Source organism: Micropterus salmoides, unplaced genomic scaffold (genome assembly GCF_014851395.1).
Source record: "Micropterus salmoides isolate LMB-PRFRI ecotype aquatic unplaced genomic scaffold, ASM1485139v1 Ms_hic_scaffold_8, whole genome shotgun sequence".
NCBI lineage: Eukaryota > Metazoa > Chordata > Actinopteri > Centrarchiformes > Centrarchidae > Micropterus > Micropterus salmoides.
The window spans coordinates 3,309,160-3,324,610 of NW_024044570.1; the positions used below are offsets into that span (position 1 = coordinate 3,309,160).

The window sequence follows — 15,451 nt, forward strand, 5'->3', positions numbered from 1 at the left end:
GTTTGGCTCGATCAGGGATGTGATAACTTCTTTCATAGCAAAGAACAACCACAGCTGGAGTCAAGTAACACGTGTTTATCGGTCCAAAGCTGCAGCGCCGCCCCGGCTCTCTCCTCCAGAGCTCCTGTAGCTCAGCAACTGTCTGTTGGCGAGCAAAGACTCTGTCCCGCCTCTCTGCCTGGCGTCCCTGTCCTCTGCGCACTCTGGAGCCGTCGGTGATGTCCGGACAGACTGGTGGAAAATCGCGTCTCTCCACGTCTTTGCATTGACTTTGTATGTAATCGCAGTGTGTCCAACTATGGCGGTTTTAGGGGAGAGCCAACAGGGGCCAGTGCCCCTGTAACACAGACCTTGGGCCCTCCTATGGCACCCTCTGAATGAAAAGTCTACAGTAATCATAGTAATAGATCTTCCTTGCGATGATATGGTGCCGATGCAAAAGTCGGAACAAATGTGTGTGAACTAGTTGGATCCTTTAGGACGTTACACCGCCACTGTCCGGTGGTAGTTATCCCTGTTAGAAAGTTTGTATGGGGATTATGGGGATAGGATTTTTTAGTATGTATAGCACCTTATGTGTTTTAGCCAGGGGGGGCGGGCGGGTAGGGAGGGTGGGGGTTAGGGGGTGGTGGTGTAGAGGCACACTGCCGTGTTCCTTTTAGAAGTTTTAGGCTTTGGATATTTTATAATGTTCTATGCTTACTGTTTGTTTTGATGTTTTTATGTATGGATTGCCGAAAGTCTCCTGTCTGCACAAAAATTTTACCCTCGGGTACTAATAAAGACACCTTGATCTTGACCTTGACTTTCGAATTCCCAAAAGTAACATGTGGATTGTTTCATCTATCGTTTTTGTTTTGTTTTATCAACAAGGTTTTTGCAGAGCAAGCTAGCACACAGATTATAAGAACGCTTTTATAGGCGTACACGTTACGTGTTATTGAACTTCGTATTATTCACTGCACTGAACTGAGAATGTCTAAACGAAACGAGCAGTTTCAGTTTCCCTCGTAAAGCAAACAGTTATTTCGAGATGGTCTGCCGATGTTCTGACTGACCACGGAGTCGATCACTCAGTCGACCATGTTTGGAAGCTGGATCCTGACAGACATCGATACTGTAAAATCAAGATCACTGTAATCAGTTTAACACGTCGCTCGCCTCGGCGTTACATATACTGGACTCCAAATGTACATTAAACTGAATGCAGCATTGTAGACAATATTTTGTACTTGTACTCCATGTTTCCACTGCATGGACAGCCTTTGGATATGGCTGGAAAGAGTCCCGCTCCTTAAAGGGTAAATTATTATCATAAGAATTTAATAGTGCATTTAAACAGCACTTTTCATACACAGAAAGCGTTAACAGCTGCCTACTGGTCCTACCAGGCTGGACATGCAGTCTGCCAAAATATGTATCCCCCTCCATTCTGCACAGATGATGGCCTACTATCAAGTATTTTGTTTAAGGTATACTTCACATCAGGACTAATAACAGGGGTGAATTTGGAGACGTTTGTTGTTTCCTAGCAAAAGTTATAGTGGGATACAAAATACAAACTGGGATCCAGTAACTTTACTGAAATTATGGTGGGGGGGTACCAGCCTCTCATCCACTTCTCTTCCGTTTATATAAACGTTTCATCAAAATGTCAGAAATGGCCGTGTGCTCAGGTATAACTGGTTTTGGACCCACTTGCAGACACTAAACACTGCGGTAAACACTGTGGTAAACACTGTGGTTTGAGTTTACTGATTAAATTAACAGAAACAAAACGTACAACTTAAAGTGAAAAGTCCCAACAAATCAAAACGCAGCTGATCCAACAAATGCAAGATAATCCAACAAAAACAAAGTATTCCAGCAATGTAAAATAATAAGTATAATAACAAAACAAACAATGTTCTAGGCCGGTGAGAACATCAATCCAAGAGCAACACACGAAATGGACGAAGACGATCCATTAGGACATTAAATACTGGAGCACACCACACACACAATATATAGGTGCAGTGTGATATATATATAGGTGCAGTGTGATAAATAGGTGGGGTGTGATATATAGTTGGAGTGTGATATATATAGGTGTAGTGTGATATATTGGTGCAGTGTGATATATTGGTGCAGTGTGATATATATAAGTGTAGTGTGATATATATAGGTGCAGTGTGATATATATATAGGTGCAGTGTGATATATGAGTGCAGTGTGATATATATATAGGTGCAGTGTGATATATGAGTGCAGTGTGATATATATAGGTGCAGTGTGATATATATAGGTGCGGTGAAATATATAGGTGCAGTGTGATAAATAGGTACAGTGTGATATATGAGTGCAGTGTGATATATATAGGTGCGGTGAAATATATAGGTACAGTGTGATATATGAGTGCAGTGTGATAAATAGGTACAGTGTGATATATGAGTGCAGTGTGATAAATAGGTACAGTGTGATATATGAGTGCAGTGTGATAAATAGGTGCAGTGTGATATATAAAGATGCAGTGAAATATATATAGGTACAGTGTGATATATGGGTGCAGTGTGATATATAGGTGGAGTGCGATATAGGTGCTAAGTGCAGTGTATATAGGTATAGTGTGATATATGGATGCACTGAGATATATAGGTGCAGTGAGATATATATAGGTGTTGTGTGATATATTGGTGCAGTGTGATAAATAGGTGCAGTGCGATATAGGTGCTATGTGCAGTGTGATAAATAGGTGCAGTGTGATATATGGGTGCAGTGTGATATACAGGTGCAGTGATATATAGGTGCAGTGTGATAAATAGGTAGAGTGCGATATATAGGTGCAGTGTGATATACATTGGTGTAGTGTAATATATATAGGTGCAGTGTGATATATATAGGTGCAGTGAAATATATAGGTACAGCGTGATATATAGGTGGAGTGTGATATATATAGGTGCAGTGTGATATATAGGTGCAGTGTGATATATAGGTAGAGTGTGATATACATAGGTGTAGTGTGATATATTGGTGCAGTGTGATAAATAGGTGCAGTGTGATAAATAGGTGCAGTGTGATATATTGGTGCAGTGTGATATATTGGTGCAGTGTGATAAATAGGTGCAGTGTGATAAATAGATGCAGTGTGATATATAGGTGGAATGTGATATACATTGGTGTAATTTAATATATATAGGTACAGTGTGATATATATAGCTGCAGTGAGATATATATATGCAGTGTGATATATATAGCTGCAGTGAGATATATATATGCAGTGTGATATATATAGGTGCAGTGTGATGTATATAGGTGCAGCGTGATATATAGGTAGAGTGTGATATATATAGGTGCAGTGTGATATATATAGGTGCAGTGTGATATATATAGGTGCAGTGTGATGTATATAGGTGCAGTGTGATATATAGGTGCAGTGTGATATATAGGTAGAGTGTGATATATATAGGTGCAGTGTGATATATATAGGTGCAGTGTGATATATATAGGTGCAGTGTGATATATAGGTAGAGTGTGATATATATAGGTGCAGTGTGATATATATAGGTGCAGTGTGATATATAGGTGCAGTGTGATATATAGGTAGAGTGTGATATATATAGGTGCAGTGTGATATATATAGGTGCAGTGTGATATATATAGGTGCAGTGTGATATATATATGCAGTGTGATATATATAGGTGCAGTGTGATGTATATAGGTGCAGTGTGATATATAGGTGCAGTGTGATATATAGGTAGAGTGATATATATATAGGTGCAGTGTGATATATATAGGTGCAGTGTGATATATAGGTGCAGTGTGATATATATAGGTGCAGTGTGATATATAGGTAGAGTGTGATATATATAGGTGCAGTGTGATATATAGGTGCAGTGTGATGTATATAGGTGCAGTGTGATATATATAGCTGCAGTGTGATATATAGGTGCAGTGTGATATATAGGTGCAGTGTGATAAATAGGTGCAGTGCGATAAATAGGTGAAGTGTGATATATATTGGTGCAGTGTGATATATATAGGTGCAGTGTGATATATAGGTAGAGTGTGATAAATAGGTAGAGTGTGATATATATAGGTGTAGTGTGATATATTGGTGCAGTGTGATATATAGGTAGAGTGTGATATATATAGGTGTAATGTGATATATTGGTGCAGTGTGATAAATAGGTGCAGTGCGATATAGGTGCTAAGTGCAGTGTGATATAAAAGTGCAGTGTGATATATATAGGTGCAATATGATACATAGGTGTAGTGTGATATATATAGGTGCAGTGTGATATAGGTCCATACATGACAGTGTTTCTGAATGCTTGATTGATTGTTGTCTTCTTGTCTCGTTTGATAGGACTGGTAGGCTAAAACTGAATTGCCTTACGGGGATAAATAAAGTTTTTTGAATTGAATTGAATACAGTGATTCACAATTTAAAAAATAACGTGGAACAGGTTCGTACCCTCTACTTCTAGCGCTCACACACAATACACTGTGTGTGTGTGTGTGAGTGCGTAAGGTCTCCTTTAATAAATGTTCAGGATCAACATCAACATGAATCCTGACCAGGATCAGTAAATAGGGATCAGTCATGTTGACATGAATGATCGGGTCATTGAATTTTTATTTTATTGTCTCATTGTTTGTGTTGGGTGCTGTTTTGTATTCTCTTCATTATTTTACCATTAGTAATTAAATACCAGCAAACAGCGATACAAATGTAAAAGGAATACTTACAGGTGTAACAGTGGTTAATCCTGAGGTTGTGGCTTGAAGTGTAGAAGTAGTCGGTGGAGGAGCTGCAGTTGTTCTGGTTGTTGTAGCTGCAGGTGTTGTTGTGCTTGTTGTGGTGGTAGTTGGAGTGATGGGTGGTGTGGTTTGGATAGTTGTTGCAATGGGTGTGGTTCTGATGGTTGTGGTCGCTGTGATTGTACGTGTTGTAGTGGATGTAGTTGCAGGTTCGGTGACAGAGATGGTAGTGGGTTTGGGTGTGGTTGTAATAGAGGTGGTTACAGGGCTGGTAGTGGGCTTGGTTGTAGTTGTAATGGATGTTGTTACAGAGGTGGTTGTGGGTTCGGTTGTGGTTGTAATGGGTATTGTTACAGGGCTGGTTGGGGGTTTGGTTGTGGTTGTAATAGAGGTGGTTACAGGGCTGGTAGTGGGCTTGGTTGTGGTTGTAATGGATGTTGTTACAGGAGTGGTTGTGGGTTTGGTTGTGGTTGTAATGGGTGTGGTTACAGGGCTGGTAGTAGGTTCAGTTGTGGTTGTAATGGGTGTGGTTACAGGGCTGGTAGTAGGTTCAGTTGTGGTTGTAATGGGTGTGGTTTCAGGTCTGGTAGTAGGTCCAGTTGTGGTTGTATTGGGTGTGGTTACAGGGCTGGTAGTAGGTTCAGTTGTGGTTGTAAGGGGTGTGGTTACAGGTGTGGTAGTAGGTTCAGTTGTGGTTGTAATGGGTGTGGTTACAGGGCTGGTAGTAGGTTCAGTTGTGGTTGTAATGGGTGTGGTTACAGGGCTGGTAGTAGGTTCAGTTGTGGTTGTAATGGGTGTGGTTTCAGGTCTGGTAGTAGGTCCAGTTGTGGTTGTATTGGGTGTGGTTACAGGGCTGGTAGTAGGTTCAGTTGTGGTTGTAAGGGGTGTGGTTACAGGTGTGGTAGTAGGTTCAGTTGTGGTTGTAATGGGTGTGGTTACAGGGCTGGTAGTAGGTTCAGTTGTGGTTGTAATGGGTGTGGTTTCAGGTCTGGTAGTAGGTCCAGTTGTGGTTGTAATGGGTGTGGTTTCAGGTCTGGTAGTAGGTCCAGTTGTGGTTGTAATGGGTGTGGTTTCAGGTCTGGTAGTAGGTTCAGTTGTGGTTGTAATGGGTGTGGTTTCAGGTCTGGTAGTAGGTCCAGTTGTGGTTGTAATGGGTGTGGTTACAGGGCTGGTAGTAGGTTCAGTTGTGGTTGTAATGGGTGTGGTTTCAGGTCTGGTAGTAGGTTCAGTTGTGGTTGTAATGGGTGTAGTTACAGGGCTGGTAGTAGGTTCAGTTGTGGTTGTAATGGGTGTGGTTACAGGGCTGGTAGTAAGTTCAGTTGTGGTTGTAAGGGGTGTGGTTACAGGGCTGGTAGTAGGTTCAGTTGTGGTTGTAATGAGTGTGGTTACAGGGCTGGTAGTAGGTTCAGTTGTGGTTGTAATGGGTGTAGTTACAGGGCTGGTAGTAAGTTCAGTTGTGGTTGTAATGGGTGTAGTTACAGGGCTGGTAGTAGGTTCAGTTGTGGTTGTAATGAGTGTGGTTACAGGGGTGGTTGTGGGTTTGGTTGCTGTTGTAGGTGTGTTTGTCGGACTCGTGGGTGGGATAGTTGTTGAGGTGGAGATCCTTCCTATAGATGTATCCCCGGATGTTAGAGATGTCGGTGGAGCACCATCAGTCATGGTGCTTGCTGGGATTTTTGGATGAACTGTAGAGACTGTCGGCAGCGTCGAGGTAACTATGGGTGAAGTTTGAGAAATTGTCTGCCGGGCTTGAGGGTTTGATGGTGGATCTGTCTCCATGATTGATGTAGAATTCATATCTGCTGTTGAAGGTACATGAGCAGTCGTAGGAGGTGTAGGTGTGGTGGATGCAGGTGAAAGGTAGGTCTTGTTGTCAGTAGTTGAATGTGTTGTATAACTTGTATCTTGGCTTGACTCTGTATCAGAAGCAGCAGATAAACCAACGGTAGCATCAGAAGTGACCTCAGAGGTGACCAGGAGATCCGTCGTGTCACTTGTGTTTGTCTCTGAGGAAACTGTGGAGGAAACCAACGTCACAGCTTCAGTCTCAGTTGACTCAGGTTCATTTCCAGTTGAAGAGGACGTGGTGGAAACATCTTGGTGCACTGATGGCGTCTCGGCTTCGTTCCCGAGCCAAGGGACATTTCCAGCTGACGAACTCTCCGACACGTCTGTAGATCGGTCAGTGGTGAATACAGCTGGACTGACAACATGGCTGCCATTTAAAGTTGACAGCTCTTTGACTGAAGTGGAAATGTCAGGATTGACATCTGTTGTTAACGACCTCCCCGTTCGAGGTTTGGTGATATCGTCCACATATGCTGAAGCTGTGTTGGTTATTGAGCTGTGGACGTCTGAGGCGGTGACCTGCCTGGTGGTTCTGTGGGTTTTTACTGTGTTTGATAATCGTTCATTAGTGACGGTCATGGCAGGACTTCTGATGGTGTAGACGGTGCTGGAGAGTCCCAGTGGTTTATGTGTGGATGAATAAAACATGTTGGAGATAGGAGTTGTGTCTGAAAAATAGGGAGAAACGGACTTGAGAAACATAACTAAAACATAAACAAAAGAGCAGTGACCAGTACCACGAAGCGAGTTCACCAGAGGCAGGATATCTTTCTGTAATCTGCTTCACTAACCCTAACAATCGCAATCAGGATAGACAGTCACACGAAGCAGCTTATCAACTCGATAAGTCAAGCTGCAGCTGACACATACAGGAAGACAGACTATCACCAACAGTTTAAATGCCAATATCCATATTATTTCCATCCATCGTCAACCACTTATCCTGCGTCGCGGGGGGCTGGAGCCAATCCCAACTTACATTGGGCGAAATGTGGCATACACCCTGGACAGGTTGCCAATCCATCGCAGGGCCACGCATAGACAAACAACCACTCACATTCACACCTAAGGACAATTTTAGAGTCACCAAATCAACCTAGCCTGCATGTATTTGGATGGTGGGAGGAAGCCGGAGACACGCAGTCACGGGGAGAACATGCAAACTCCACACAGAAAGGCTGGGGCAACTGGGGTTTGAACCCACGACCATGTGAGGCAAAAGTGCTAACCACTGCACCACCGTGCCGTGTACAATTTCAGCCTTAGTCTTTCAGTTTGATGTGTGTTGTGGCGTTTCCACATTCAAAGCCTCGGGCACTGAATAATTGGTTGTTCCAACTCACTTTAACAACTTCTTGTCACTTCAGAAATCAGATTTATTTATTTAACGTACTCAGAAGTGTCCCAAACATTGTTCTAAATTAACTTCAAAAAGCAACAAAACCAAAAATCCATTCATGCCATAAAAGGTGCTCAAATAGTGGTCGAAAGACTGAATCTCAACATTTAGGCTGCTGAAAACTCACCCACATTACCTGCCCAGGTATTCAGTCTTTATAACACAAGATAGCCACTAACCTAAAATGAACGCATTCATATTAAACTTGATTTCATTAGGCCGACCAAACTATATGCTCATAATCTTCAGCCTGACATAAGAAAAATGAAACCCATTTATTTTAACGGCTGCGACAGGCTGTGTGAAACGGACTTGGGAGCAAATAAAAAATAATTCAATATAATTGAAAGTAGTGGGCTATGTGTCGCAATCCTTCCTGTCACCTGCTTGGCTGTGTGTGTTGTGTCTGATTACCTCAGGTGCTCCACCTGGTCCTGGTCCCGCCCTGGTCGTTACCTTGTCCTTAAATGTTTGCATGTTTTGGATTAAACTCATGCAAAGTGACGTCAGCTCACCTGTGTTGTGCACTTGGGCTCTGACTTGCTAGTCACTCGCTGAACCACCGTCGTAGGACTCTATAACACCAATGTGCTTCAGTGTTTGGTTCAAAGTGTCTCTGAGATGTTGGGTGAGACTCTGACAGGAAAAACACTGCTGACGTTTTTCCTGCCTGACTGAGTAAACTAACGGACACCAGCAACAATGTGAGGGAAGTCAGTATCAGGAGAGTCATCCTCTGACTATCCTGAACTCAGCCATGTACACCACTTTGTAATTAACAAGTTCCCTGTTAACATATGCTGATGGCTAGCATGCTAACATTGGCACTAAACACAAAAGACAGCCGAGGCTTTCGGGAATGCCATTAGCAGTGTTGCCAACTGTTTTCAATGGAAGGTCACAAAATAGCTAAAGCCTGCTCATTAGTTGTTAGATAACTCCACGCGCCAATTAACATATCTGTAACGTCACGGGGGAACTAGCTACATACATGCTGTAGGGAGCCCGACTGAACTTCAGGTTCTGTTCCAGAAGTGATTCAAAAGGAGCTTTCTACAGTCAGGTTACATCGTGCTAAAACACAAAATATTATTCCCGGCTCCAAGTTCCTAGAGAAAATTCATTTATAAAGCCATTTTAGGTCTTTTGCCTTCTTATATCTGTTTAACATTTTCTCACGTGCAAAGTATCATTTAAGATGTAGTGTGGAAGTACTTTGCAAGGTATGATTTCTTTAGCTGCTTTTAAACAAATATCAGACATTCTAACTGCACTTGTTTTTAATGTCTTTTTTGATTAGCGGTAGTTAGATCTCTACATTTAGTCTTTTTATTTTCTTTTTATATATATTTAATCATAGCATTTTTGTCCATGTAAATATTTTGTACATTTTGTGTTATTTTGTATTGTATTGTATTTGAACTTTTGTATTATGTAATGTACTGTTTTTTTTAACTCATGGTTGAAAATGGTGTTTTACTTGTGCTATACAGGACTCCCTTGTAAAAGAGACTGTCTCAATGAGACTTTTCGGTTTAAATAAAGGTTTTTATATATATGGATGTCTTATTATAAATATTTGTGGTGAACTGTCTTTTTCAGCTGTGTTTGTATTTGAATTTGTTTAGAAAGTTATACATTGTTTGGTTAATTGATATATTTACTTTGTGAATACTCTGGGCTATTTCTGTGGATATTTTCACAAATGAAATTGGCATATTTATATAATCTCTTTGTGTCTGAATGTTGTTGTTTTGTGTCTATTATGGTCATAGGGGTTCCTGGACAGCGAAGGGATCGGGTTGGAGAGGAAAAGCTAATTTTGGTCAAAGGTTCTTAGATCCAAATACAAAAACAGCTGTACATGGTCTGCCCTGGTTCATCATGGGAGGGGTGGGAAGAAAGGGAAGTGGTTGGGGGGGTACCTGCTGTTGCTTATGTGACTTTGATGGTGCTTCCCCTTTTCTCAAACAGTCAAAACTAGAAGCTAAAAAACTACAAAGTACAAAGTTACGATGAGGGAAGAAGCCGTGCTGGTTTTCCACGACAGTGCTCAAACCAACAGTTTACACCCAACCTTTTTCCGAGTCTGTCCTGTGACAGACTTAGCAGATGTTAAGTAAGTCCCGTGACCTAAGTTACATCACGTGTTAAACGGTATTTGTAAAGTAAGTAAAAAAGGGTTGTAGTTCGGTTAGGTTTAGGAAAAGATCGTGGTATGGCTTCAAGTCAGGAAAATTATAGTCACATGACAGAAGACAGCAGCGCTATCCAACTTAGCATGAAACTCAAAGTATTTCCACATTTACTTGGTTTCCCACGGGACTCAAAGGCCGTTCTCCTGTGGGAAAGTTCTGGGTCTGAACCATCCACCACCCCATACTGCCTCCTCATGTGGACTTTGGCTTTACGTAATACGTAATACGTCTTCTGACTGCCTCCTTTGCTACCATTGTACAGCCACAAGAGGTCGCTAAAAACATAAACATGGGTTGCAATAAACATTATAAACCTATAGGGACAGGTTGCAGCTCCGGCTCATCTTCACACTGGTTAAACTGCTCAGCTTGCTGCAGTGATGTAGGAGTGTACTCCAGGGTCTGTTAGTACGCTGTGACATCACTGCTGGGTGTGGTTACAGGTGCAGCACCACCTTGGTGTTAACATTTAGATATTAGCATTGTATTAATCAGAAAGTATTCATAGGTCAGGTTTGCCCGGTTCTGGTTATCAGACCTTTAACGGTTCTGTTTCCTCTCACCTGTTTCGGAGCATAAAGACGCCATCAGTTGATTCCCTCCTGAGTCGACATAGTACTTCCTCCACTCTGACAGCTGTGATCGGTTTCCTCCGATCACCACCCTTGGTCCCTGTTTCTTCAGGTACATGCGTGTCTCGACCAATCCAAACGCTCCATCAGTGTTGTGGCAGCTCCACGCCGGTGCTGCGCTGCAGTCTCTGAGTTTTGCAAGGCGGGCGTGGGGCGGCAGGTGAGGGCTAGGATCGGCCCAGAGACACCTGGAGGACTGAACGTGGATCAGCCTGGCTCCGCCCAGCCACTCCCACTGCTGGGCAGGGTTAGTGACATCACAGGGTCCCAGGATGACGTCCTGACTTCGGGTTTGCAGACACAAGCTCTTCGTGGTCAACATGACGAGGAAGCTGGCTGAGGAGACACAAGTTCAACACAAAGGTTACTAAAACCCAGAGTCTGTCTGATCATTTAGCCAGGATAAATACTGTTTTCTGCCCAATACATTTCTTCATTTATCCGACGCTTTTATCCAAAGCAACTTACAATTGCTATACATGTCAGAGGTCGCACACCTCTGGAGCAACGAGGGGTTAAGTGTCTCGCTCAGGGACACAATGGTGGATGGGTCATAGTGGGGGATTGAACCAGGGTCTCTCACGCCAAAGGCATGTGCCTCATCCACTGTTCCATCGCCACCCAATACAGCAGGGAAGCTCAACAGAAAACTATTTTAAAAGCAGCATGTCTACTGAGGAAAAATTCCCTTTAAAACCAGTGGACAGTAACGTGTGCGGATAATCAGGACGTTAATTCTAGAAAGACCCGGATGCTTTTAAATCCTCTGAGGAGCACACATGAATCCACCTCCCCTGCAGTGTGGTGGAGTCAGAGGTTTCAGCGGCAGGTATCTGTATAGTTAAATCACTTTAATGTGTGACTCAGCTAATCAGTCAGCAGGCAGCTGATCATACGGACGCTGAAGCAGGTTTCTCTTGCTGTGGACATTAACAGATCTCTTCATGATTTGATACTAATAGAAGTGATCGAATAAAACATGCAGTCTGACTCCTTCTCACGTGCTTTACTCCTATCTCAAATCCACAGCTTGATCAGCAGTGGTGAAAAGTACATTTACTTGAGCTGTGTACATAAAACTCAATTTTATATCTTTCCTCCTTGATGGTGTTTTATTCTTTTATATTCTTCCACAAACTTTAGATACTTCAAAGATTCATATTATTAAAACAAAACATATTAACACATTAACTTACTCAGCATTACATAAAGTATCCTGAATTATGTTCAGCCAAGTCCAGTTGCCAATAATTTTAACCCACCTTGGAAAACTATGACCTGGATGACATCTGCATGAGGAGTACTTTTACTTTCGGTACGTTAAATAGATTTTGATTCTTTTGTACTTTTTAAAGTAAAATGTTTAAAGCAGGACCATTTAAAGGCTTTTATTATTTAACAGATTATTTCTACATGGTGTGGTAATATTACTTTTAAAGGTACCACTTCCTTTGATATATAATAAAACATAACGTCACACAGCTCATTTAGTGAACATGGATTAATGAAAATATCATAGTTGTTACTTTAATTGTTAATGGGGAGCAGTTACTTCTTTTCACTTCACATTAACAACCAAACACAGTCAATATTACTAGATTAGAAATTACAGTGAGTAGTTATTTAGTGTATCAGGGTATCAATCAAACACTTTTGAGGTACTTGTATGAGTACCAGGGAACAAGACAGTAAAATGTACCCTCTAAGTATTTCCCTGGTACAGAGTCTTTACACAGCATACTTAGTGAAGCTTCTGACAGAATCAGACTTTGAAAAGCTTTTTGACACAGGATGGATTAAAGTTTGATGTCATGTTAGTCTGTCTCAGTCCACAGATAAGATAAACACCAACACATGCAGTACTTACACACACAGCTGAAGCTCACCAGCACCAATAAAACCAGAATCAGGGTGTCCATGTTTCTCTACTGCGGTTTTCGTGCGTCCTCCAGCTCCAGATGAACAGAACAGAAGAGCTGAAGGGAAGTGAGTCTTTGTGGGAGGAAAAAAGTCAGCGAGCAGCGCTTCCTTCTATTCAATTGTTGTGGTTTCAGAGTGAAGGACTTCTCGGCGCTGGTGACCGACGTGGAAATGCTGGTCTGTCGGAAATACCAGAGTACATCCCACATGTTCAGTTGTTCTAATAAACCTGAAGAAGAAAACACCCAGCTACAGGAGGAGGAGGAGGAGGTGTAAACATCTCAGATATTTCATTATCAGAACTTTAACTAAAAATATTAATAATAATAATACACAGAGAAGAAGATGATCTCATGTCTTGGTTTATTTAGTTTCAAACCACATATGAGCAATAAAAACACATTCATTAATAGAAATTGAAGTGTAATTGAAGCAAATCAAGTTTTGAAACCACAAATTTCTTTCTGGCGAACTGAAAATGTTTCAAGTTGAGCAGAAAATTCATGTGACACTGTTACGAGGGCCTATCAGCGCCGAGATCCTCCTGACGTCACTGAGAAATAACAGGACAGACTTATTTTCATGGGCACCTAGAGCTCTACGATTCAACGTCTTTATGCACCCTCGGCTCAAAACTAAATGACAAAATAGGTCATCAAAGCCACCCAGAACGACAAATACGAGCATTGACTTAAACGTGGTGAAACAGTCACACTTTGGTTAGGTTTAGGAAAACATTGTAGTTTGGGTTAAAGTATGTACGCTATGATAATCATGTGATGAAGTTAGTAAAGCTATTTAACTTAAAACTCAACATTTACTTGGTTTCAGATGGGACTCAAACAGTGTTCTCCTGTGTGAAAGTTCTGGGTTTGGCCCATCCATCCATCCATCCATCCACGCATCCATCCATCCACACATCCTTCAATCCACGCATTCATCCATCCATCCACGCATCCATCCATCCATCCATCCATCCATCCATCCATCCACTCATCCACCCATCTATACATCCTTCCATCCATCCATCCATCCACTCATCCACCCATCTATACACCCACCCTGTCCACCTCCATGCCTGGACTTTCTTGCTATTTCTAATACGTCACAGTACTTCTATCTTTGCCGCTGTTGTACAACAGACGTCAGTGGGGTCATAATAGTGTGGTGCACTAACAACCTACATGGTTGTTTTTTGTTAATTATAGGCTGTCGTTACTGTAAAGACAGAAAAAAACAGGAGAGAGCCTGGAGAAAAATTAGTAAAACTGTATGTGGTATCTATGGAGGTAAGCTCTCTTCCTTCTGAAAGGAGTACTGCCATTGGCTGTTCATAGACCAAAACCACTTCATCCAGCTTGTTACAGTTAGCTTTTACTCCCCAAGGACTTTACAGAACAGTTTTTTTTAATTTAAAACTGAAATGTTTGTTCAATGGCTCTTTGATAGCAGAACAGGAGAGACGATCTGACGAATGTTAACCAAATCAAAAGCAAACAGCAAAGCATCAAACATTAAGAATCCATGTTTCTTTAAAAAAAAGCCCTGGCATAAAGCAAACAGAGCTGACACCTGATGACCCGTTAGCTCTGATGTTCGCTGCTGGAGTGACTAACAACTAAATAACGTGCTGCCTGTTTAGACAGAGCTGAGGCTGAACACTGCAGTCTTTAGGAAGTGCTGGCAGGTCTTTGGATTTTCAGTTTTTAAAAACTTTTTAGGGAAGTCAAACATTGAATGTTTTGTGTGCTTTTCGTTCATAAGATATCAAAAAAACTAACTCTCCTTTCAGACATTTCTCCCTCACGGTTTCTAAGAATGCTTCTGTTTGTGATGGAGGACTTGACACTTCTGTTGTCTTTGCAAAGTCTTTAAATTCACACCATCGCCTCCTCCTTCCCGTACTTATCTTCAGGCATAATGCACCTCTGGAGGACAGGGTGTTAAATCAGCCCACTCTCCTTCACTGACATCCTGTCCTGCTCAGGAGGAAGAGGAGGGCATCTCCTCCACCCTCCACATCCTGCAGCCTTCACACACAACCAACACACGACACACTCTTCTGAAACTGTTGATGATTTTACTGTTTGTTTACTTTGTAGTTTAATTAGTTTGTAGTTTAATTAGTTTGCGGTTTGTTTACTTGGTAATGTAATTAGTTTGCAGTTTAAGTAGATTGCAGTTTGTTTAGTTTGTAGTTTAATTTGTTTGCAGTTTCATTAGTTTTCAGTTTGTTTACTTGGTAGTTTAATTAGTTGGTATTTTAATTAGTTCAGTTCAGTTCAACAGTATTGTCAGACTCGGGGTCCATCAGAAAAACACACAACATCATAATAGACAACTAGTTTGTAGTTTAATTAGTTTGCAGTTTGTTTACGTGGTAGTTGAATTAGTTTGTAGTTGAATTAGTTTGCCGTTTGTTTACTTGGTAATGTAATTAGTTTGCAGTTTAAGTAGATTGAAGTTTGTTTAGTTTGTAGTTTAATTTGTTTGCAGTTTGTTTAGTTTGTAGTTTAATTAGTTGGTATTTTAATTAGTTCAGTTCAGTTCAACAGTATTGTCAGACTCGGGGTCCATCAGAAAAACACACAACATCATAATAGACAACTAGTTTGTAGTTTAATTAGTTTGCAGATTGTTTACGTGGTAGTTGAATTAGTTTGTAGTTTTATTAGTTTGCAGATTGTTTACGTGGTAGTTGAATTAGTTTGTAG

General features: G+C 41.4%; 1 protein-coding gene across 2 annotated transcripts in view; it reads right to left on the minus strand.

Moving 5' to 3' along the window:
- Positions 1-12,906, minus strand: part of LOC119894342 (receptor-type tyrosine-protein phosphatase beta-like) — a 54,137-nt gene extending 41,231 nt beyond the window's left edge. Inside the window, exons 1-3 of one of the 2 annotated variants that reach the window (XM_038707040.1) lie at positions 12,685-12,906; positions 10,749-11,153; positions 4,729-7,256 (exon numbers count right to left, since the gene is read on the minus strand). In XM_038707040.1, the coding sequence (XP_038562968.1) occupies positions 4,729-7,256; positions 10,749-11,153; positions 12,685-12,736 (2,985 nt within the window). In that variant the 5' untranslated portion in view covers positions 12,737-12,906. Of the gene's footprint in view, positions 1-4,728; positions 7,257-8,401; positions 8,561-10,748; positions 11,154-12,684 lie in introns of those variants that run through there. The other variant, XM_038707041.1, reaches the window with a different exon arrangement.
- Between the last annotated feature and the right edge of the window lie 2,545 nt (positions 12,907-15,451).